The 26,136-nt window shown below is 36.6% G+C and overlaps 1 protein-coding gene across 1 annotated transcript in view; it reads left to right on the plus strand.

Annotated features, from left to right (window-relative positions):
- Nucleotides 1–3,285: 3,285 nt before the first annotated feature.
- Nucleotides 3,286–26,136, plus strand: part of LOC126198998 (chromatin assembly factor 1 subunit A-like) — a 97,564-nt gene continuing 74,713 nt past the window's right edge. The window contains exons 1-5 of the mRNA XM_049935674.1: nt 3,286–3,308; nt 3,582–3,664; nt 6,421–6,474; nt 20,328–21,328; nt 21,414–21,565. Of these exons, the coding sequence (XP_049791631.1) occupies nt 3,643–3,664; nt 6,421–6,474; nt 20,328–21,328; nt 21,414–21,565 (1,229 nt within the window). The 5' untranslated portion in view covers nt 3,286–3,308; nt 3,582–3,642. The remainder of the gene's footprint in view (nt 3,309–3,581; nt 3,665–6,420; nt 6,475–20,327; nt 21,329–21,413; nt 21,566–26,136) is intronic.

Consider the following 26,136-nt stretch of genomic DNA (forward strand, 5'->3'; position numbering starts at 1 on the left):
CTTGATTCATTTTCTGTTAATTTTGCTCCTGCAGTATTTTACTTTGTTTCAGGTTCTCCTGATTTTTCAGTAAGCTGTTAGCACAGAAGTGTTGTTAATGTAGCCTGATGAATAGACATTACACTACTACATCAGTATTCAATTATTAACCAAAATTATTTTAAAAGCTCATTTACATCTCTTTAATGATTACTCGCCCTATGCTTATGACCACTTGTATTACTAGAATTTGAGTCCTTACTAATAAAGTATAGGTTTCATTTCTTAAAATAATTGAGTTTTGATGGCAGGTCCAGATGTATAAACAGAAATTACTGTGCAGGGCAGACAGCAGGATTTTTTTTTTTCGCAACAGATGTGATGCAGTTTTCCTTCAAAAAAAAAATTTTTTTTAACTCCACTGTAGGAAACAATTCTTGAAGACTCCTTCTCCAATAAGAATCACTAAGACTCATTATACTTTATCACATTGTACAGAAACTTGCTTATACAATTTTGTGTCTTCTATTCAGGCTACTTACCATTTGTTTTTCATACAATACAATCGAGAAACATAGATTTTTGTTGATTCCAACTTATTCAGCAAGAATCCTATGCAGAACATTAGTGATGGATTTGTCAATGTTGTTACGCTGATTTAAAAAAAAAAAAAAAAAAAAAATATTCAGTCTAGTTGATGGAAACCAAAGTGCTTAGCCTTTGTTCCTTTCAGTTTTTCTTTGCCCACTTTCAAAGACCATACATCGAGAGTTTTCTTTAAGACCTTTCTTTTTTGTACTTTAATGCTGTGCCAGATTTTTCCATCGACGATTTTACAAAATCATAAAAGAATCACGCTTCTCTGGCTGCTTCCGACCACAAGCTTGTTATACGAAGTCATTCAGCAAATGCACACATTAATAATGTGAAAATAATGTCGAAGACCAAGAGTATATCTCCACAAACTCTAAACATGTTAATGTTTCTTTAATATCGCATGTAATAAGAATTTTTAAATAGGGTTCGAAAATAAAAGTGTGGCAATGTGATGAAGCATCATGCCAAAGCGTGAAGTATGAAGGCGTGAATGTAAAATTTCACTTTCCAGTAGTTTCTATAGACAAACGTCGATTACCGAAACTTCCACAACCAGTTTATTACATCATTCTGAAGACTTATACGTCCTGTACTTTAATTACTTCCCTTTTGTGTGCTGGTAATCAAAACAATTTCCACGGGCTATTTAAGCTTATATGAACATTCTTTGTTTCTGACTGGTCATTTATCTTGAATACCTTTAAAAGCAGTTCTTAAAAATACTCTCAGTTACCCTCGTAATTGTAATAACTTTTAAGAGATGGTAGTTCTCATAAGCACGCATCAGTCTTTTCACGCTTTGGCCTGTTACCACAGGACTTTAAAAGCTATCGCGTCTTGAAGTCGATAACACATGACAGACACAATAAAAGTGCCCTTACGCAGGTCGAGGTAATAGCATACTTCCTCCAAGAACAATTTCTTTGAAAGAAACTGATTCACAATTATTTAGATCTCACTAGGAATTTGCTCAGATACTCCATGAATGCTGGCAACTGGACAAAAAAGTTAAAAGTTGTCGCCCAACATTTAAAATGATGGGTCCTTCAAAAACTGATACGTCTGGTACACAGTAATCGAAAGCTACTGCTTTCGATTTCTCGCTACTCGTTTCTACTCGAAAGTTTTCCCGATCTAATACACTTCGCGCGAAAATTGAACGTTTATAGTTGTTAAAATACATTGAATATAGTTATAATTGCAACTTTAGAAAGATATGATAAAATAACGTGACAAAAAAGAGCGTGTCCTGCAAAGAATTTTACACTGTCTCACCGGTTAACGTCCGGTGGATATAGTCTACTGGCATTAAATGTCTAAGCTGATGCGTAGCGGAATTGTTGAGTATTGATACAAACGGTAGATGAATTTCACAAGCTAAATACATATCTGCATGACAAACCACTTAGATAAGAAAATTAGTATTAAATCTCGTAAATTAGCGAAATGAGAATCGTAATGTTTATAAAAATTAAAAAACAGTCTTGATCGCGCGACACACACACACACACACACTTATCAAAAAATGATGACCGGTTTCAATCTATTTCAGACCATACACAAATACAAAAGAAAAACCTCAACTGATAGGACATGTCACACTATTAACAAAATAGTAAAATCTGTCGATCGAGAAATTGTAATTTTATAACGAATGATTCATTTCTAACATATTTCGTGCATAGGTTAATTAATATGCTTTTGTAGAGTGTGTATTCTGGTTTGAAAATGTGCATGAAGGCAGTGCTATAGTGCACTAAACTATTAAGCTGCTTTGTACGGTGACAAGTTCTGTTGTAACTCACATATACCAAAAGACGACCAGGAAGTTGTGCGATTGCTTCGTGGCGGGTTTGCCATGAAATCACATGCAGTCATTACATACTCTGTGACTGTAGTGAAAACCCCACGAGTAACATACATAGAAGGCGCGCTTTTTGTCAGAGGGGAAGTTTAAGTTCGCGGAAGTTTGTGAATATATAATGTAATATTATCAAAAAATAAAAGTTAGACGGCTTTAATCAGTGATAAGAATTGATTTTTTATGTAATACGTGCGTAGCGGCGTTGGAATCACATGCACTTCAAAGTCTGGCAGCATTTTAAAACTTTTGTGTTATTCGTAGCGGTAATATGCGTAAAATTATGGAAGTATGTAAAGAAAAAGCTACAAAGAAAGAAAAAACTTACCTAAGAAGCTAAACAAAACTGATATGTTTAGGAGAAAAAACTTTAAACGTGACATCTTCGAGTCCTATAACAAAAGCTTTCATTCGTTTTTCTATCACAGCAGAATTATTTTCATCGCGTTTTATAGAAGCATTTCGTCTCACATGGTTTTTAGGACAATAAATACCAGCTGACAACTCTACGATCAGCTGACAACAGTACTACAGCCCCGCCTCCAACGCGTGTTCTGTGTAGGACTGCGACAAACCAAGCTACATTGCGCTACTTATAAAGTACGCAACCTCCCGTCTGAATCACTGACGAAAGAGCGCAGCTGTGACGATAGATCGAGCCAGCGTGCCTGTGATGTGTCAACATAAATATTATCACATTGCGAGGAAATAGAAAATTACTATTTAGAGCTACAAAACACAGTTAAAAATTAAATTACATATTAATGTTAGTGATATTATTACCATAAGATAAATTTATTTTTCAAAGTACGAATTTGAGTAATGTTGTCAGCTGAATTTTCCCGCGCGAAATAGTTGACAGCAACACAAGGTGCGCGTTTAATTAATTGTATGTAACACCAGTGTAAAACACTATTTTGTTCTTTAGTCACCGTGGAACATGTATGTATCTCGAAATTTCGCCAGACTATATGTAATAACAGTAACCTTACGATATACTCAAACATTTCATCAAGAAAATTTGAGAACATGAGTAAATAAAAGCTTATATTGCGTGTGCTCGTCTCGTTGTTTAATATACAGAAATATTCCTTGATGTCTCGAGACTACTTTGTGTTAATCATGTAATGCATACTTGTTGCAGCCGCCCCAGAAGCTGTATTATTAACTGTTTAGTTGACCATATCAAAACCAGGACTTTGGAAATGAAGGATAATCAAGAAATAGGTACGTCACACGTTGTAATAAGGTTATGCAGTATGAAATGCGATCATATACGTGTTTTTAAGGTACACTTGTAAAACTCTTTCCGTCTTTCAATACCTGACAGAACAGCGAAATGTTTTGTACAGTCATTTTCCTACTGCTTACTTTGTAAACGATAAATAATTGAAATACTTGCATGAAATGCAGCAGTTACACTTAATAACTGAGTGATGTGATTGTTACTTGTAATCATGCTGTGTGCTTACAATCACAGAGAGCAGAACGGGTACTTCTTAGGATTATAACTTGCAAAGGTTTGCGTTTACGTAGCATTCAGTGCACTAACAGCGTACGAGAATAATGTGCTTTGTGACATAAAGCTGTTGCAAGATGATTTCTATGAGTTCTGTTCACTCTCACTATTCTTCTCCCCTGCCCAGTTTCTCCATTGAATTGAACAGGGATCTCATTTTCCAGGAAATAAATGTCTTTAATTTGGTACGATGACATTCTCCCACTGTTTAGCATAGTGAGGATTGAACACTGGTTGTTGCTTGTATTATCATGATAAGGTATTGATATTTTCATCTTCTGTCATTTTGGGGTTAGGCTTAGGGCCTGTTTCAGTCTGATCATCATATCCTGGTCTTCTCACACTTCTCTTGCCTCATGGTTAATTCATTGCTACTTTAGAAAGTGTATGTTGTGATACACAAAGTGCACATTCTTTCCATTTTTCTTGGTATTTGATTGCCTTTTGGGTTATTGGTTGTATCCCCAATTCTTCCTTTATTACTTTGTTTCTAATTTTGTTCTGTGCTGCAGCATTTCACATCTCATAGAAAATTAATTTCTGATGCTTCTAGTTGCCATAAATCTTTGTTTCTGAGTATCTAAATTGCCGCCTCAAGTTATTAAGTGGGAATTGCCATGACGTAATAGAATTTCAGTTGTTTGTCTTTCCTTCTTTTACCCTAAAATATTCCCTTACAGTGTCGCATGTTCAGTTGGAGGTATTAGTTTTTCTTCTGTATAGCCATATCTTGATCGTATGATATGTCACATTCTAAATGCTTGAAATGTGCTCCTTGTATGGTTCTGTTATTGAGTACTATTTTTGTTCATACTGGGTCAATACCTAGAAAGGTCATGGTTTTAGTTTTATTTGTGGATAGTCATATTTTACTTAGTTTGTGTAATGTTGTTTGTAATTTATGTTTGCTGTCTTGTATGATTAGGTTAAATTCAGTTTTCATTCCTAAGACCCAAAAATGAGAGATTCTCAAGGGCATGGAACATGTCAGAAAGTGTAACACTAAAATCATAGATCATTTTAATGTGATACTCACTTCCCTGATCATTTGTCAGGAGATTGTCGAAATATGTGAATACATTACTGTAAACTGGAGCTGCAAATATTTACAAAATTAATACACTGTCAGAATGAATCATTGATATGCACTTCCAATAAATTTGTCATTCACAGAATACCTAATTTTGCCTGTTGTGACCAAGCGCTGTCAAAACTGAAATGTAACAGACATTTTTACTTAGGCTGGTCTAACAATCCTTGTTAAGATATTAACCTATATAGTTGGAATTGCTTACTAAGAAGTCTTTCAAACTTTGATTAACCTTTGCTTTGTCTGAAACTAAGTACTTAATAGTTGCCGGCAGTTTATTGAAAATGTGTGTTCCTCAGTATTGGACCCCTTTTTGTATCAAGGTAGGCGTAAGTGATTTTAGGTCTTTATGTAGATCGTTCTTATTACTGTTATTGTTCCATGTACTGAGCTATTGGTTGGAAATAGACATTTTTATTTGCAGGAAATTTCACTACGGAATAAATATACTGTGAAGCAGTGGTCAGAATACCCAGTTCCTTGAACAAGTCTCTACATGATGATCTTGAGTTTACAACACAAATCAGACCTATTACACACTTTTGCTCTCTAAAAACTTTTGCTTAGTTTGACGAGTTACCGTAAAATATACTCCCATTATGACATAATAGAATGAAAGTAAGCAAAGTATGCATCTTGTGTCATTCATATTGCAAATAGATACTTGTTTGGACACTTCAGCAATTCTGTGGTATGATCCCAACTGAATTCATTATGGAGTTGTAATCCGAGAAATTTAACGTGTCATCGTCTTCTGTCTGCATGTTTTTGTATGTTGTACATATGCTGGAAAGAAATCTCTTACAGGTTGTGAACTGCATATAGTGGGTCCTTTCAGAGTTTAATGACAGTGAATTAACTTTAAACCATTCATTAATGTCAGTGAAATTTGATTAGCGGCCACCTGATGATACACGAGTAACATTATGCGTGACATTGTTCTATGCCATTGCCATCATTTATATTTTCAGTATCCTCCATTATTTCTTTTGCAAAGAGAGATACCTGTGAGGTATTGTCATGAGACTTGTGAAAGTGTAAATAATTGCATTTGGGCAAAGAAACAGGCATACTAATTTTTTATTTCAAATTTTTATCAGAGTCGTATGGTACATAACTTTACTGTGCCAAATTATTCTCATATGCAAAAAGTTTCACGTCATTATGTGTGAGAAAGTTCTAACAAAGAAAAATTTATGTTTGTATCTGTAGTAAAGTTGCATTTTTCAACAAAAGGTTCTTTTTTTTTAATTTTTACCATTATTTGCTATTTCCTTCATGTAGGTCAGGAAGTATAGGTTTCCATTTGTAGAATGTTTTATAGAAGATTGTAGTGATTGTTAAAATTATTTATTTATTTATTTTTTCCCCCAGTGATAAATGATGATGATGATGGCTGTACCCCTCCAAGAAAAAAGCTGAAGCAGGGTGAGTAAACTGTTTTTTGGTTCTCTCCCTCCCTCTCCATCTATAACTAGTTTCTCATCTGTCTAAGTGACAGAAAAAGTGTAACTTTCTCAAGTTTTCAAGTGCTAAGCCATCAAATATTATTTCAATGCCCCGTAAAATAGTTCCAACATTTGTACCATATGAAGAAATTAATTCTACAAAGAGAAATTATGATAACGATAACGGAAAACTTTTCATTGTTTATATGGTTAAATGATGACTTATAATAAAAGCTTTTCAAAAGTAGGAATGTTAGGCGGGGGATTGTCTAAGGAGACCAAGGCTTGAATACAGTAGCCAGATTGAAGTGGATCTAGGTTGCACTGGTTACGCAGAGCTGAAGAGGCTTGAGTGGGAGAGACTAGTGGGGAGAGCTACATCAAACAATTCTTCGGCTGAACGCAACAATACAAGTAGGTATCTGTCAAGTGAGACCTCGAAAAGTACAGGAAGGTATTGAAATTAGCTGATCTATGACTGTGCCCGTGCACGTTCCAGAATTCTTTTACAGGTGAATGGTTGATATGATTTATCCTCATTCTCATATGTTTAAATATGCCTGTGAATAAATGGTGATACTGATAGAGAAGTCTGGAATTCATTGTTGATTTGTTGATAGGACTTTTCCGGGACATGAACTGACTTTTAAAATCTGCTTTTTAACTTCACCTGCCCTCCCCTTTTCCTCCAATTAAACAAGTTCAAATGTCAAACTGTTGATTTTATCAAAAACTGACATGCAAGATGTGTCACAGCCAAAGAAAAACAAAACAGTACACTTGCTTAGACAGAAATGATTTGTTCAAACTAACCTACTACATTTACATATGTACTCAGCAAGCAGCCGTATGGTGCCTGGCAACGTGCACCACATACCACTTCTAGTAATTATCCTTCCTGTTCCACAAGGGATAAATGGCTGTCTGCAAGTACCCATAGGAGCCCTTATCTTTGTGTTCCTTACACAAAATGTGTATTGACAGCAGTAGAACACATTCCCAAAATTCTCCCAATAAAACGAAGTCGAGCATTCATCTCTCCTACTACCAACCTGATATGCTCATCCCATTTCTTATCACTTTGGAATGTTGCGTGTAGATATTTAATTGATGTGACTGCATAAAGCAGCACACTGCTAAAGCTGTATGCGAACATTATGGGTTGTTTTTCCTGCTAATCTGCATTAACTCACATTTTTACATTTAAAGCTAGTTGCCATTCAGCACACTAACCAGAAGGTTTGTCTAAATCATATTGTATCCTTCTACAGTCACTCAACACCTTTCCCTACACCGCAGTGTCCTCATGAAACGGCAGCAGATTGCTGCTCACCCTGGCCTTCAAGTCATATATGTATTAGAGAATAAGAGTGATCTTATCACTCTTCGTGGAGTCACTTCTGATGATACCCTTGTCTATGCTGAACACTCACCATTGAGTACAACACACTGGGTTCTAGTAGTTCCAAAGTCTTCAGGCCACTTGTATGTATGGGAACCTAGTCCATATGCTTGTACCTGTGTCAAATGCTTTCCGGAAGTCTAGAGTATGGAATCTTCCTGTTGCCCTCCCATCCGTGATTTGTTGGATATCGTCTGAGTAAAGGGCAAGCGGAGTTTGACATGAGTGGTGCTTTCTAAATCGATGCTGATTTGTGAGCAGGGTGTTTGTTGTCTCAAGAAACGCTTAGAAAATCATAAAATTAACTATCTTCCTTCAGAAAAACTTTCACAAAGTCAATTTAAAAGTTCCCATATGATTGAGTCATATGTAACTGTAATCCAGCTTTAAAGTTCAGACATGATTAACACCGTAGTGTTGATTACAATTAAAATGGATTATTATCTGAATTGTTTTTGCCCTATAATACCACCTGAATAGGGTGGTGCTCTTCCAGTAAACAAAAATCAAATAACTCTCCCTAAAGTAACGTTGTTTCTGTTCCAGGCAATATCTGAATTTTGGGTAATTTTATTCAAATGGCTTTTTGTTCGCGATAGTTGCATTCTCTTGAATCAGCTTCAGCACATAGATTTCTTTAATTTTCAATATGACATAGTCAGTTAAAAATAGCGCACACTCCATGTTAATGTTCTATGTAAATTACATGTAAAATGAGAACAAATGTAAAAGCTTTATACTTGAATATGTACAGTAATGCTAAATACTTTTATTTTGGTGTTTTCGGCCTGTTTCTCATCTCTTTGGGTGAACTTAAAAATGGGTTGACCATATGCTACTCGTACTTGCACGATAGAGCAGATGTTGGTAACACACTTCTATGTGAAGTCAAAAGCCACCAATTGGAGGATACTGTGTGGTAGCCAGTTTACGGCAGTTAGCTAGATAAGTCATCATATGGCTAACGTGTGTTAATCACATTTTGTGGTCAGCCTTTCCTTCACATTCTGCTCTTGTTGCATATTGATCATTCTGAGCACATTTGCACCATACGTTGAAATGTTATTAATGACTTCAACCGGAATACAATTGTTGGTTGTGTTGACAAAACGATATGAATTTCTTGTATTTTGTGGACAGCTCTTCTTCAGTTTCCAATTTTACTTCTTACAAATGTTTCTTGTATTTATGTGCATGCCACTTTTGCCCCACCTGTGTTGAGATAGTAATGATTGCCCCACAAAGGCAGCATTATATAGTTATATATTAAACAGCCGCAAAAAAAAAAAAATAAATAAATAAAATAAAAAATAAACAGATAACATGTACTGCTTTAGGAAAAACCTTACATTGTATTTGCAGGAATACTGTTTTTACACTATAAGTGAATTCCTTAGTAAAAATGATAGTAAACAACTTTTGTCTCACAGTGTTTAACTGCATGTAATGAAAAACCCTAATAAATATGTGAATGTACACAAACTGACAACATCCATACGTTTTAAAATGTCTACGGATGGCAAAATAAATAATTGAATATAATAGAGGGAAACATTCCACGTGGGAAAAATATATCTAAAAACAAAGATGATGTGACTTACCAAACGAAAGCGCTGGCATGTCGATAGACACACAAACAAACAAAAAGATACACACAAAATTCTAGCTTTTGCAACCAACGGTTGCCTCGTCAGGAAAGAGGGAAGGAGAGGGAAAGACGAAAGGATTTGGGTTTTAAGGAAGAGGGTAAGGAGTCATTCCAATCCCGGGAGTGGAAAGACTTACCTTAGGGGGGGAAAAAAGGACGGGTATACACTCGCACGCGCGCACACACACACATCCATCCACACATATACAGACACAAGCAGACATATACAGAGGCCAAGGCCAAGGCCTCTGTATATGTCTGCTTGTGTCTGTATATGTGTGGATGGATGTGTGTGTGTGTGTGTGTGTGTGTGTGTGTGTGTGTGTGTGTGTGTCTAACCTAACCTAACCTTTGTGTGTGTGTGTGTGTGTGTGTGTGTGTGTGTGTGTGTGTGTGTGTGTGTGTGCGCGCGCGCGCGTGCATGTGCGAGTGTATACCCGTCCTTTTTTCCCCCTTAGGTAAGTCTTTCCGCTCCAGGGATTGGAATGACTCCTTACCCTCTCCCTTAAAACCCAAATCCTTTCGTCTTTCCCTCTCCTTCCCTCTTTCCTGACGAGGCAACCGTTGCTTGCAAAAGCTAGAATTTTGTGTGTATGTTTTTGTTTGTTTGTGTGTCTATCGACGTGCCAGCGCTTTCGTTTGGTAAGTCACATCATCTTTGTTTTTAGATATATAAATAAATAATTGTGGTGACAGCCTGATCTGTGGCACTGTCCAAGAAATAGGTTAGGTTGGAAGATTGAGAGTTGGTGAATGTGAAATCTAGGTTGTGGTGACACACACATCAGTAGTGTGGCCTGAGTTTTTGTTAAATTAAAAACTGGAAGTTTCATTTTCCATTGTTTACTGTTTACTTGTGTCGATAGTCCTGCTGTGTGTATATCAGTATTATAAATGCAAAAACATGGCAGAAATTGAGAACTTGGTGTTAAGATATGTATTGTGTGTTTCTCTATTTTGCCTCATCAAACAGTGTTTTTCTCCAAAAATTCTCTTTGATTGCACTCCAGAATCATTTTATTTTCAGGTAGCTGTTAAATACTTCATATTTCTCCAGTAACATAAATAAAAACATTGTTGCAGCATTGGTTGTACCATCAAAGGTTCCATCATCATTACTTCCCACAGCCTCTCACTACAGGTGTTACCAACATAACACGTCAAGATTAGAACATGGATGTCCCCATGTAAAAAGATTTCTTCATTTCCACCTATATTCAGGACCTAGTGCTTTACATAAATTTTCTGGGATTGCTCACACAAGTGTTTTCTCTGCAGTTGAACCGTGGATTTACTTTCAAAATCTTTTCTTAAGGAATTTACTTTATTTACTAGCGATTCATCAAGAACATTAACACATTTAATCACACTATGTGAGCGTGGAAGTAGTTGCCAGTGGGTAACTGATGAAAACAAATTTCTTTCAACAAATGGAAATTTTATTCCTAAAAACCTTTTCTTTTTATTAAAAAAAAAAAAAAAAAAGATTTAAAAATTGTAATCAGAAAGCACCCTCTAAATATCAAGTTACAATTTATTCAGAGACAGAAATAACATTTGTTTGACGGTATGAGCTTTCGGGCTGAGATGCTTGACGCTCCCTTTTAACACGGCCGTAGTCACGACTGCTCACGACAACCTCTGAAAGACTACACTGGTGCAAATCTGCAACATACCAGAGTACTTTAAACTAAAAATTTTAACAACTCTCACAAACTATGCACTCCATAGTAGGGATGGAAATGGTACAAAACACTCACACTAAAAATTTTACTTGCCACTGAAAGTGCAACTTGTTTTTAAAAGAAAATTCTTACGGTGGAAGGGTGGGAACTTTATATACTAAAATGACCATTTAAATAAAAACCCATGAAATGCAGTCTTACATAAAATGTACAAACATACTCAACATTACACATATACCGCCTCTCAAGATGATAGGCAAGATAAAAACATATTTCAGGAATTCGGCCTTTACACCTTAAGCAATAAATTCATTAACATCGAATCCGACAAACATGACAGAGGCAGCTATTGATGTACGGCAGACCGACAAACAGACAGACACTAACTGCCTAACAAATGCGGACGAGAGACAGACGAGCAAGCTGGGGACGAGAGACGGACGAAGAACACAAGTAGAATTTAACAAGTAAATGAAACAACATATCACGAATCACTTAACTTTCAATAAACTGCGATGTCTGGCGAAGACCTGGCTCAGCACCCCCAATGCTGTCCCGAACCGTCTGCTGCCAGCCGCTTCAACAGACGCATAAGGCGCGCCGATCTCCCGTCTCACGGCGTCGCAGCTTGCACCAGCCAGCCCGATGTCGTGGTTTGACTCTTGTTGCTCTCATGTCGACCACGGAGCCACTACCCCTTGCTATACGGCACGGCCCACTGGACTCATGTGCCAACCTCACATGTGCCAACACTCAAGGTGGACAAGTCATCATGTGTCTCAGTGGACAGAGGTCAACAAGAGGTTCGTGGACTTGCACCACTTATTGCCCGAGCCACCCATTTATGAGCCAAAAATATCCTTTAAGAATTGGAAGAGTTACCCAGAATATAATACCATATGACATTAGTCAATGAAAATAAGCAAAGTAGACTAATTTCCGTGTCAAACGATCACTTTCTTCGGATACCGATCGAATAGTAAAAATGGCAGCATTAAGTCTTTGAATAAGATCCTGAACGTGGGCTTTCCACAACAGTTTACTATTCATCTGAACATCTAGAAATTTGAACTGTTCAGTTTCACTAATCATATGCCCATTCTGTTAAATTAAAATGTCGGGTTTTGTTGAATTGTGTGTTAATAAACAGTAAAAACTGAGTCCTGCTGTGATTTAGCATTAGTTTATTTTCTACAAGTCATGAACTTAGATTATGAACCGCACTATTTGAAACCAAGCCAATATTGCACACATCCTTTACTAGCAAGCTAGTGTCATCAGCTAACAGAAATATTTTAGAGTTACCTGTAATACTAGAGGGCATATCATTTATACAATAAGGAACAGGAGTGGCCCCAACACTGATCCCTGGGGCACCCCCACTTGACGGTACGCCACTTAGACCCCACATCACAGCCATTCTCAGCATTGTGAATAATGACCTTTTGTTGTCTGTTGCTAAAGTAACAGGTGAACCAATTGTGAGCTACACCCCGTATTCCGTAATGGTCCAAATTCTGGAGCAATGTTTTGTGATCAACACAATCAAATGCCTTAGGTAAATAATAAAATATGCCTAGCGTTTGAAACCTTTTGTTTAACCCATCCAGTACTTCACAGAGTAAAGAGAATACAGCATTTTCAGTTGTTAAATGACTTATAAAGCCAATCTGTACATTTGATAGCAAATCATGTGATATAAAATGATCAATTATCCTTACATACACAGCCTTTTCAATAACTTTAGCAAACACTGATGGCATGGAAATAGATCTAAAATTGTCTTCATTGTCCCTTTGTCCCTTTTTATCAAGCGGCTTTACAACTGCGTACTTTAATCTTTCAAGAAACTGACCATTCCTAAAGAAAAAATTACAAATATGGCTAAATATAGAGCTAACATGTGCAGCACAGCACTTTAATATTCTGCTAGGTACTCCATCATAACCATTGTTCATTGATGTTATAGCCACAGGGTACTACGCCTTTTTTAAGTGCACAGTTTTATATTTTCGAACATTTAAAGCAAGTTTCTCCCTCATTAAAATAATATCAAGATCTGAATCAATATTTGTGCAACTTCTTTGCAACAGTACTTCACTATAGATGACTGCATCATCTGTGAAAAGTCTGGGGTTACTATGAATATTGTCTGCAAGGTCATTAAAATAGAAAGTGAACAGCAAGGGTCCTAATACACTTCCTTGGCACACACCAAGTTGCTGTGTCCTCCCTATGAAATAATTCCCAATCCATTCACAAATTTTGTACTTTTTGTCATAAGTGTATATGTGGTATTGAGTCAAACAGTTTATGGAAATAAATAAATACTGTATGTACCATACTGCTTCAATGCCGCCCACCTGGATAGCCGTCCACGTTAAAGCACCGATTTACAGGATGGTGATTTGCACCAATCATGGTTCAAATCCTTCCAATGAATTAACAATGAGGGCCAGTGTGCTGGCAGTTTCCCACCTCCCATTAGGTGAATGCTGGGCTGGTACCAACCTACCTCCTCAGATACGCATTACACAAACATTTAGAAGATTTACTAACGTTTGCGCATAGGATTTACTGTAGAGGCACACAGATGGGGTATACGCTGATTGTATCCTGGGATTGAACAGAAGATGGATGACCTTTTACTCACCCTTCATTGGAAGTAGCAACAGCATCCTGGATCCATGGCTTTCTGTATGTCATATCACTGAGCACTAACTGTGGTGCCACTGATGGCGTTAATATATGACCAGAATTTCTTTTGGTTTTGTGAAAGACTTTTTGACAATGCTCTGCTGCAGTAGTCATTGAAGGCATCTTGCATTGCTTTGTAGGCAGCTAAGCATATTTCATTCAGTTATTCTTGTCTATAGCCCTATGCTTTGTTTTACATCTATTATACAGTAGCCTTTGTTTCTGGAGAAGATTATTTACAGTGATTGTAACATACTGATTTGTTGACAATCAACTGACACGGATTCAGAAAGCATCGTTCTTGTGAAACACAAGTTACTTATTATTCTCACGAAGTAATCAGTGCTATCAACAGGGGCTGTCAAACTGGTTCCATGTTTTTAGATTTATGAGCATTACATTGCGTGCCTATGGAGAATCATCTCAGTTGTGCAACTGGATTCGTGATTTTCTGCCAGAAAGGTCACAGTTAATACTAATTTATGGAAAGTTAATGACTAAAACAGAAGTGACATCTGACATTCACCAAGGAAGTATTATAGGCCCTCTGCTTTTCCTGATCTGCATACATGATTTAGGAGACAATCTGAGCAGCCCTCTTGGATTATTTGCAAATAATTCTGTCATTTACCATCTTCTACAGTCATCAAATGGTAAAATGAAAAGTGTGACTCCATCCACACAAGTATATCTACATATACATAGATAGTCCACAAGCCACTGTATGGTGCATGGCAGAGGGTACCATGTACCAGTCTAGCACAAACAGAGTGAGGGAAAAACGACTGTCTATGTGTCTCTGTATGAGCCGTAATTTCTCGTGTCTTATCTTTATGGTCCTTACGTGCAGTGTATGTTGGTGATAGTAGAATCATTCAGCCGTCAGCTTCAAATGCTGGTTCTCTAAGTTTTCTCAACAATGTTTATCAAAAAGAATGTTGCCGTCCCTCCAGGGATTCCCATTTGAGTTCCCGAAACATCTCTGTAACACTTTCATGGTGTTCGAAAGTACTGGTAACAAATCTAGAAGCCTGCCTCTGAATTGCTTTGATGTCTTCCTTCAATCCAACGTGCTATGGGTCCCAAACACGGGAGCAGTACTCAAGAATATGTCATACCAATAACCTATATGTGGTTTCCTTTAGAGTTGAACCACTCTTTCCTAAAATTCTTCCAGTAAAACAAAGTCAACCATTCACCTTCCCTACTAAAGTTCCCACATGTTCGTTCCATCTCCTATCGCTTTGCAACATTATGCCCAGATATTTAAACTAAAAGAAATCTACTAAATTTCGGTTACATGATAAATCACACAAATCTAAAGGCCATAAATTCAATTAAATACTTAAATGACCGTTGCAAATGCGAATAGCTCAACTTAGAATGACCACATAGATAACGTGGGGAAAGCAAACAAAAGACACTTAGAAAATGCAACAGGTCTACTGAAGAGGCTGCTTACACCATGCTTGCTTACCCTCTTCTGGAGTTTTGCTGTGCAGTGTGGGATCTGCAACAGATTGGATTGACAGAGGGCATCAAAAAGGTTCAGAGAAGGGCAGCTTGCTTCATGTTATCGTGAAATATGGGAGAGGGCCATGGATATGATATATGAATTGAGGTGGCAATCATGAAAACAGTTTTTTTTCCCTTGTGGCAGGATCTTCTCATGTAAATTCAGTCACCAACTTTCTCCTCAGAGTGTAAAAGTATTTTGTTGTTGCCCACCTGCAGAAGGAGAAGTTTTCGTCATAATAAAATAAGAGGAATCAGAGCTTGCATAGAAAGATTAAGTGTTTGTTTTTCCCATGTGTTTTTAGAGAGCAGAACGGTAGAAAAAATAGCTTGAAGTTGGTTCGACAAACACTCTGCAAGGCACTTAATTGTGAATTCCAGAGTAATCGTGTAGGTGTATACCATGGAGAGTCCTTCCCGTTATGAACACTTTTACTGGGTATATATCTGTCCAGTGCTTGGTCAACTATTCTCTCAAAATTAAGCCATGATTTCACTACCTGTTGCTGTCCAGAGCTGAGAGTTTCAATTTCTTCACTGAGATCTAATGCTAATAGTTTTCTGAATCTATTTTACTAAAATAATAAATATTTCTACTTGTTTCAGTTTCCCTTTGTACTTTAGTAATCATTGTAGCTGCAACTTCATCATAACTAATACCAGTTTCAATGTGGACATCCTCGGAGAGGTCAGGTTTATTTGCTACCATTAAAGGTAATATATTTCCATCATGAGTGGGTGTTTCAAACCCCATATGTTGCAGGTATTTTCAAACAACTTACAGGAATTCAGACAGGTAATATTTACACCTGCTATTTTCAAGTTACAAACTGCAATGGACACACGATGTACAAGCAAATTTAAAACCTCGGTTCTTATAGTAATTCAGGAACGATAAAACACACACACACACACACACACACACACACACACACACACACACACTGAACATAAAGTTGACCAAAGTCAGAGGTATTGATAGTGAAAGATTACAAACCAGCAGGTAAGGTAACACTGACTCTGTCCCTCTGTTTTTCGACAAGGGAGAGAGCAAGATTCCAAGCAGAGCTTAAACAGAAACTTTCATCCCTGTTTACAAGGTCACTTTTTAATTTAATCTCAACAGCTTCCTTAATAACACAGTCCCAATAGCTGAACGTGCATGCCAATATCTCGGTATTGTCACGTGACATAGGGTGGCCAGTATCCAAACAATGTGTGGCAATAGCAGAAATATTTGGCTGCTGTAATCGTGTGTTCCATTTATACTTGGTACATTGGTCCTCAACAGTCCTGATAGTGTGACCAATGATGCCATGTCACAGCTACAAGGAATGCGACATACACCCACCTTACGCAAACCAAGATCATCCTTAACAGATCTCAAAAGCACTCTAATTTTAGATGGAGGTCAGAAACACATTTCACATTGTATTTCCATAAAATGTGGCTGATCTTGTTGGAAGCGCTTCCTGCATAAGAAAGAAAGGCAGTAGACTTCGGTTTTGACTCAGTGTTATCATCAGTCACCCGATGCACAGTTGGTCGATAGCGCAGCGCACGTTCAATATGCCTTTCACTGGAAGTATTGTGATGAAATGTGGCATCGAGGTGGGCCAGCTCAGCTGGCAAAGTCTCAGTGTCGGAAATGACATGTGCCCTGTGTACCAGGGTACGAAGTACCCCTTCACGATGAACCGGATGGTGACAACTATCAGCCTGTAAATACAAGTCAATGTGAGTACGTTTCAGGTAAATTGCATGTCCCAATGACCCATCAACCTTCCTCCAAACCAAAACATCAAAAAAGGGAAGGCAACCATCCTCTCCCACGTCCATCGTAACACAAACTGAGTTCAGATGTTCTAAAAAGGCGTTCAAATTCTCCCTACAATGAGGCCAAACAACAAAAGTATCAGCAACATATTTGAAGAAACAGGCAGGTTTCAAAGGCACCGACTCCAGTGCACGCTTCTTGAAGTCTTCCATAAACAAATTTGCAATCACAGGAGACAATGGACTACCCATCGTAGCTCCATCTGTCTGCTCGTAATACTGGTCATTGACTAAAAAGTGAGTGGCATCACAAGAGATTAGTTATTAGTTAATTCAGCACTAAACTAACCTCAATTAACCACAATGAATCAGACAGAGGAACATGAGTGAAGAGAGAGACCACATCAAAACTTACTAAAATATCAGTCATCATTCAACCGCATTCCCTCCAAACGACATAAGAAGTCAGCTGAGTTCCTGATATGATGTTCACACCGACCAACTTGTGGGCTTAACAGAGAAGCAAGATGCTTGGCTACACGATATGTTGGAGAACCAATATTGCTCACTATAGGATGGAAAGGAACCCATTCCATGTGTACCTTCGGAAGGCCGTATAACGTAGGGGGAACAGCACTATAGGTGTTAAGACTGTTGATAGTGTCCTGCAACAAACCATTTTTCTTCAGGAAGCTGTTGGTCTTTCTCTCGACACCTTTCATGGGGTCAGAATCAAACCTGCAATATGCTGAGTCAAATAACAAACATTGCATCTTTTGTACATAATCCTGTTTGTTTAAAAAAATGGTGGCATTGTCATTGTCTGCAGGTAAAATAACAATGTCAGTATCAACTTTGAGGACCAGTGTAGTGAGCATAAACAGCATACACAATTACAGCAGCAAGTAGATCTGCTATTGCCAAACATGGTTTGGATACTGGTCACCCTATGTTATTTAACAGTACCAAGATGTTGGCATGCAGGTCCAAGTATTTCGACAGTGTTATTAAGGAAGCTGTTGTGATTAAATTAGCAAGCAATCTTGTGAACAGGGATGAAGGTTTTTGTTTAAACTCTGCTTGGAATTCTGCTCTCTCCCTTGTCAAAAAAAAAGAAAGAGGGACAGAGTCAATGTTAACTCACCTGCTAGTTTGTAGTCTTTCACTATTGATATCTCTGACTTTAGTCATATTTGGTGGCAGTAGTGTTCAGTGCATGTGTGTTATCTTTCCTGAATTACTCTAAGAACTGAGGTTGTAAATTTGCTTGTACATCTCCTGTCCAATGCAGTTTGTGCCTTAAAACGGTGGGGTGTACTCTGCCAAAATATCAGTGGTCACTGTAAATATTACCTGTCTGAATTCCTGTAAGTTGCTTGAAAACTGAATATGCCAGGAGAAACTTGGGTCTTATGTTGCGGGTAGTTTTCAGCATATTTAGTAAGGTTTCACAGGATAGTACGCATTTGGTTGAGTTACATTTATCAACATTTCTGTGGTAGATTAATATTAAAACAGGCAAATGAATCAGTTGCATATAAGGCCATCATGCAGCCATGCTTCAATGAACTATTTTTCTGTCTTTGGTTGGTTGGTTGTTTGGGGAAGAAGACCAGACAGCGAGGTCATCGGTCTCATCGGATTAGGGAAGGACGGGGAAGGAAGTCGGCCGTGCCCTTTGAAAGGAACCATCCTGCTATTTTCCTGGAGCGATTTAGGGAAATCACGGGAAACCTAAATCAGGATGGCTGGACGTGGGATTGAACCGTCGTCGTCCTGAATGCGAGTCCAGTGTCTAACCACTGCGCCACCTCACTTGGTTTTCTGGCTTTGTAAGTTTGATTTTAAATAAGCGTTGATAGAAAGATTGTAGTTCTGAACAAAGCGCACACACACACACACACACACACACACACACACACACACACACACACACATTGTTATGTACATAATATTAATCCTGATGTAATGTGAATGCACCTGACTGCATGAGTGTGTCTTTGAAACACGCAGACACAAACAAGGGTATCGGTAAATATTACTGTCACAGTAAAATATCTCCATTCAGTGGTATAATTCATAATTAATGCCTTACAAATAATAACAGTAATTTACTAAAATTATTTATCAATTATTTCTGTTGATTACAAACACATTGTCACGTGAGAGTTGAAGAATGCAAGACTGATACAAACTCTTAAAAAAAGTATTATCAAGTGTGCAGAACTCTCTCAATATTTTAACATTAAGTCACTAAAGTCAATGTCATAGGTCAGATAACTTGACATGACTTCGGAGAAATTGGCCAACTTAGCAGTTACATTTTTGTGTTGTTCAGTTAAGTATTAAGGTGGATTGGTACCCCAGTAATGAATAAAGATCAAAATAAAAGATTACTTTAAATTTTAAATTATGTCACAAGTCCTTGACCTTGCTCCTGTTAGAATTATATATATCAAGGCCATCATTTTAGACTGTTTTAGGGGTGGTGCGTCTGCAATTGCCATAAATCTGCCCTCTCCCTTACACATAGTCTGTGCTGGTGTCATCGTAGACTTAATTCTGGCAGTCACAATGCACAGGCAGCTGGTGTTTGGTCAAAACACTTCAGTGTACTGTATACTTAACTGCCGTTCTGTTCATTGCAATTTGCCTACAACTATGTTTCCTTCTTTCATCCCTCACAGAAGTAGCTCTAATTGTTTGTATTAAAAGTTTTTATGCGGGTAGTTTACTTCATGTGTGGGTCCTGCTGCAGTTGTCTCACAGTTGTACATGTGGATGCCATTTGATATTTATTGGGGGTATACAACTGTACTTTCCGTGAACTGGCATGTATTAGACAGTTCATTCTCACTCCTAAATTTGTTTATAGTAATGACCTTCTACCATTATCAATAACAGGTAAGAGCACTGACTGACTATGCAGCATGCAAAACTCAAATACAATAAATTTAGAATCCTTCATGATGTCTTCAGCTTTACTAGATAGGCATAATGAGTGGCCCACAAGCTCTTCTTGCAGGCTGGCTTTCATCATCTTTTGTCAAAAAAATTTGTAATTGTTGTTTAAATATTTCAATTTCATTTCTGTTTTGTTTCCTTTGCAGCTCGTTTGCCTTTTCAAGTCTTGAGTCCTGTTGTGAAACCTGCAACTGATCAAAGTACAAAGAAAAAACGTAAATTGAGTGAAGAAGGTGATATTAAAGTAGCCAAAATTGTAAAGTGTGATAAATCAGATGTCCCACTTGAAGCAAAAGAAAATGTGTGTGGTTCTGTTAAATCTGAAAAGAATGACAATAACTGTAAAATAGCAAAGTCACTAAAAGAAAATGAACATTCTACAATAAAAGAAGATGAAAAGAACTGTCTTGGCAAAAAATATGACGGGCATGAAAATTCTGCTGACCACTTAACAACTAAAAATGTAAAAAACACTACTGATAATACAGAACCTTCTCAGACTGAAAACTCAGTAACTCAAGACTGTGACGCAAAGATCTCTGATAAGAAGGTGGTAATAGACATCTGTGGGGAAGATAATGATGACACTTCTGCTAGCAAACCTGTTGACTCAGTAAAGCTCAAAGATAGCACAAAAACACTCACGAGTACAACTGTTTCTGCTCAACAAAGTGATTGTAGGGAACAAAAAGTTGATAAGGCAGAATCTGACACTTTTATTCATGATTGCACTGAAGAAAAGACTGACAAGGAACTGGGAAGTTCAGAAAAACCTGAAAATGGGGAGAGTACAGAAAAACTGGAAAATGAGGAAAGTTTAGAAAAACATGAAAATTGGGAAAGCCCAGATAAATCTGAGAAGGAAGAAAGTTCAGAAAAATCTGAAATTGGCAATTTAAGTGTACAGGATGAAGATGTGACGCCATTGAAACAACAGAAGGATGATAGTGACTCAGGAAGCATCAAGGGAAGCACCGAGAAAAAATTGAGAGAGAGAAAATCTGGGAAAAGTCTGTTGACACCCAAGAATGATAAGGCAGCTACATCACCTGAAGTAACACCAAACGCAAAGAAACTCACCCCAAAACAGCTACAGAAGCAAATGGAATCTGCAAAGAAAAAAGAAGAAAAAGAGCGGCAACGTTTGGTAATTACTTTATGTAGAAATGTTGTTTATTTATTTGTGTCAGTTTTTGTGATGTGTATTACAAAAAAATAATAATATTTTTCAGGAAAGGGAAAGAAAGAAGGCTGAAGAAAAAGAAGAGAAACAAAGACAGAAAATAGAAAAAGAAGAACAAAAACGAAAGGAAAAAGAGGAGAAAGAAGAACAAAGAAAAAAGGAGAAAGAAGAGAAAGAGAAAAAAAGGCTGGCAGAACTGGAGTAAGTTACTTATTCTTTTCTATCTCAAAAAATAAATTTAAAGAGGGGTAATATTTGTTACACAAAGTATTTTTGCTGATATCTGGCTGCTACTATCCTCTCATCTGGCACCTGTGCTGCATATTTACAGTAGTTAGTTTCAGGTTGCACTGTATGATGATGATGATGATGATGATGATGATGTAAAGTGAGTCAGTATTCAGGCTGTCTTGGATTTTCGTCTTTGGAAATACGCAAGTAAACAGAAGTTTAAAGAACAACTGGAAAATCACCTGTGCCTCTGCAATATTTTATTGTAGTAGATGATGAACACCATACTTAGATTGTCACTAGTCAATAACAGTTGTCCCAGAAAAGGCTTTATAATTTGGAAAAATGTTCCACTTGACACAAGAAACAGTTCACTTATTTTCTAACTGTGCTTTTCTTTGACTAGGGAAGTTTCATTTCAGATGTGATAGCATTATGTCAATGTAATGCTGTGGATTTGTTCAACAGTTGAACAGTGCAGGAATCAGTAAATTTTTTTTCTCCCAGTGGTCAAACATGAGTGTCAAAAGATTCTTTCTTCCTCTGTCAATGCAACAGTAATGTCAGTTCTAAGTACCTTACCAGTTGAGTCATGTGTCTTGTCAATTCTCATGGATATATCTACAATATGACATCTTTCATGAATTCTTTTTTTGATTTCTTTTAAACAGAAAAGATAAAATTCCAGTTTTAAGTCATCAAATGCTTACAGTCCTGTGTACAGGAACAAATTTGGCAGGGATTCTTTAACTTAGTGAGAGGTATATTCAGCTACAATTAAAGTTCTTCACATGTCCATAAAAGATATCTTTTCTGAATTACCATTTGATATGCTAGCAAATGCTTGTATAATATTCTGTTTGATGCTTTTGCCCTTCTAGGTGATGGTCACTTCATAGTGCACAGTTTGTAGACACTGTACTGGTATCATGAATAGTTGCAGGAAATAAATGTCTAAGCTGTTCAGTGTGATCCTTTGGACACAATGTCACTGTAATTGATTTCCTCTCTTTATTTTGGCACATCATATAACACCACAAAATTCGTAGATGGATGTTTTCCATCCAAAACTGCATGCCATACCATTTGCTCTAGTACACCACCAACTCCATTAACAATGCCTTTTCCGTGAGCTTACTATATGATGTATTAAGCTAATATTATATGGAACATCATCACTTTAACCACACTAGGTTTATTCATAATTCAAGAAATACTTTTACAAAAGACCTAACCTAATACAAATCAGACATTACTTAACATACAAAAATTTTGAATTTCTCACTTTTGGAGATGATCCTGAGATGTTGATTAAAAGAAGTGACTAATTAACCTCTTTCAGAGTGTCATCAAACTAGTTTTTGAAGCTGTGACAGAATAGGACCAGTTCTAGAAATATTATTTACAGTTTAAATTATCGAGTTGCTGCTTATTTGCGTATTATGTGGTTTTCCCTTGTATTTCTTACACGTGAAACATTTGCATTGAAAATATTTGTATATTTTAAGTGATGGGACCTTATTTGTTTTATTATTTTGTAATGGAACAACAAAATATACATTTCTATAGTATTTCATTGCATTACAGCACAAGCAAATTGTACATTTAGTAACAGAAATTTAAAAAATTTGTAAAAACAATAATTCAGGAAATTAATTGAAACGAACTGCAGACAAGTTGCCTTCTAAAACTGTCATTCAAGAGCTTGCTTAATTATTAGCAACACCCTAGTTTTGAACTGACAATTACAAATAAATTATAGTGTTCCCATGTTGTGTATTTTATACAAAATACCATCAGATTGGGTGACTTTGATCAATTTTGTACTTTACACTTACATGTTTCTAAAACCAATAACATTAATATATAGGTGTTTCTTTCAGGGGGTGGGTATTGAACTGCAGTAATAAACATTTTAGTTTTTTATTTTGACATAACTGGCATCAATGAGTGTGGCTGAATTAAATTTAACATGGTTATTTGACACCAAAAACACTCATCAATCCACCATCACTAAAACAGTGAATTTTTAAAAATATTACATAGCTAGTTTCAGCACCCTGAGGCGTCATTTTCAAATGTAATCACAGACCTGGAAAATTCCATTAATAATTGCAACCACAATTCTATCAAACGTTGCAAAAAGTACACTAAAGTCAGTAAACGGAAGCAAAGACAGCAGAAATGGGTCACAAGATGTCATGACAGTTTTTTGTTGATCAGTCATTTCATACCTTTAATGCAGTGTAGATTAAAACTTTATCAGGATGAAAGATATTATATACTCTTAAAATTTGTGCCGATGCAATTTTCATCTACACTGCAGTAAAGTGTGAAGTGATTGATCAATCAAAAATTGTCATGACGTCTTGTGACCCGTTTCTGCTGCCTTTGCTTCATTTTACTGTTTTTAGTGTATTTTTTGCAATATTTGAAAAAGTGTGGTTGCAATTATTAATGCAGTTTTCCAGGTTTGTGATTGTATTTGAGTGAGTCAAAACAGTAGTTATTTAACCTTTTAAAAAAATCATTGTTTTAGTGACTGTGGCTTGACGACTGTTCATGGTGTCAAATAAACATTTTAAACTTTTTGGTATTTATTACATTTTTCTCTAACAGATTGTGAAATTAATTTTTAAAAAACTGCATTGGTGTACCCCACATGAAGTGAATAATAATTAAAGTTTAATACTAATTTCAGAGTAACATAGAAAGTTTCAGTACAGAAGTCTGTGATCACAAATTTGCTTTATGAAATTCCGAAGAAATGCACTCTCTTGGTCTGTAGCACTAAAAACTGCCTTGACTACCGTGTGTTTTACCATCATGACCATGAATACTGTTTGTTAGGTATCCTTTGGGAACTTTATACTCTCAACTAATTTTGTCAATCCTTATTTATCCATTTAAAATTTCTGAGAAACATGGTTCTAAAACATCCAAGCTATATTTCTTCGATTCACCAAATTTATGTTTGTACACACACTGCATTTTCACATTGATTACTCTTACTATCTCAGCTGTGTGACGCACTAATGAAACTGTGCCAACACATCAAATTCATAAGGTATCATACAGCCACTTCAAACAACTGCTTCCTCACGCCACCACTAGACTGTTATGAGTCAGTTTTGCCACATCCACTCTGTCACATTTTTGCTATGTTCATTAGATCACATACTTTCCCCATTCATGAACGTTTGTAAATAAAAGAACTGCTCAAGAGAGACTGTGAACTCGACCCTGATTCCACCAAGAATTTGCAATGTTTTATTTATATGTCTGTGAATAGGTAAGTGAAGTAGATTACCTTTCATTGTTACTCTGGTTGTCATGAATGGTTAATGCTTAAAATATATGAGACCTAAGTATGTGAGTTCTTTTATGCCAGTAACACAAATGGAAGTTTTAACTCATTAAAAACATTTCAAAGAATCAATCCTTCTGAAAATGATTATTATTCAGATAGGAGTTCAGAATACTGCACACCATACCACTGTCATAAATTAAGGACTTCTGAACAGTAAATATAATAACTACAATTAAAGAATTTTCATCACCAATGTGTAGTTATTTAACATAAAATATTTCTTGAACTTTGTGGTCAACTTCACTCCAGCAGTCAATTTCAATCTATTTGGCGGTAGGTAACTTTGAAATTTACTGCTACAGATTTGCCTACAGTTACCAAGGATTAAATAATTTTTAAAAATTTTAAAACTGTATGCAGTGACAGATGCCTCAAAAATGGTATACATAACACAAAACTGCCAAAAGACATTACACCTGCCATCAGTCAGAAATTAATTGGCTTGCTTAAATTTGGTGCACTGTGAAACCCGGTCAGTCAGTAAAAAATACTTTTCAGGTTAGTAATTTATATAAAAAGGAAAGTATGCAATAAAAATGCTTTACCATCAGATTATTTTGTTTTGTATGAAATTGATAGAAACATTCAGTTTTATGTGCTAATAAATTTTGTCAAAACACGCATGCTCATGGTAAATACCAACTCTTTTTGTTGGAATAAAATATGTAAATACATGCATCCTTTGCCCTTTTGAGTGTTTACACTGCCAAATAGAGATTATTTTAATGTAGCATTATGTCTGTTTTTAATACCTTTGCCATGTAAATTTTTAAATAAAAAATTCATCTGTAGGACAGAATTTCAAGGAAAAGCACTTTCCATTTCCTTAAAATGTTGCTTTTTTATCTGTAAGACAGATTAAATCATTGGTAAAGTAATTGAAAATTATTGTCGAGAGGGTTTCCCCCCCCCCCCCCCCCCCTCCCAGTAATTCTATCAAAAGAAAAAGTCACCAGCGAAAGCTACAAAATTGCAGAGAAAGAATGTCTGCTTTTACTTTTGTTTCAGAAGGTGAAATTCCATTACTGCAGATGCGTGTTTAAAAGTGAAAATACTAAGTCTGGGTGTAGGAACTATTACTCCGTTCACAGAGAGGAAAGAAGGATAGGTTTTAAAAGATTAGAAAGGAGTGGCAGGTCTCTCAGATCTCCGGCACAGCTGTTTTGAGGAT

Source organism: Schistocerca nitens, chromosome 8, assembly GCF_023898315.1.
Source record: "Schistocerca nitens isolate TAMUIC-IGC-003100 chromosome 8, iqSchNite1.1, whole genome shotgun sequence".
In the NCBI taxonomy this organism is placed as follows: Eukaryota; Metazoa; Arthropoda; class Insecta; order Orthoptera; family Acrididae; genus Schistocerca; species Schistocerca nitens.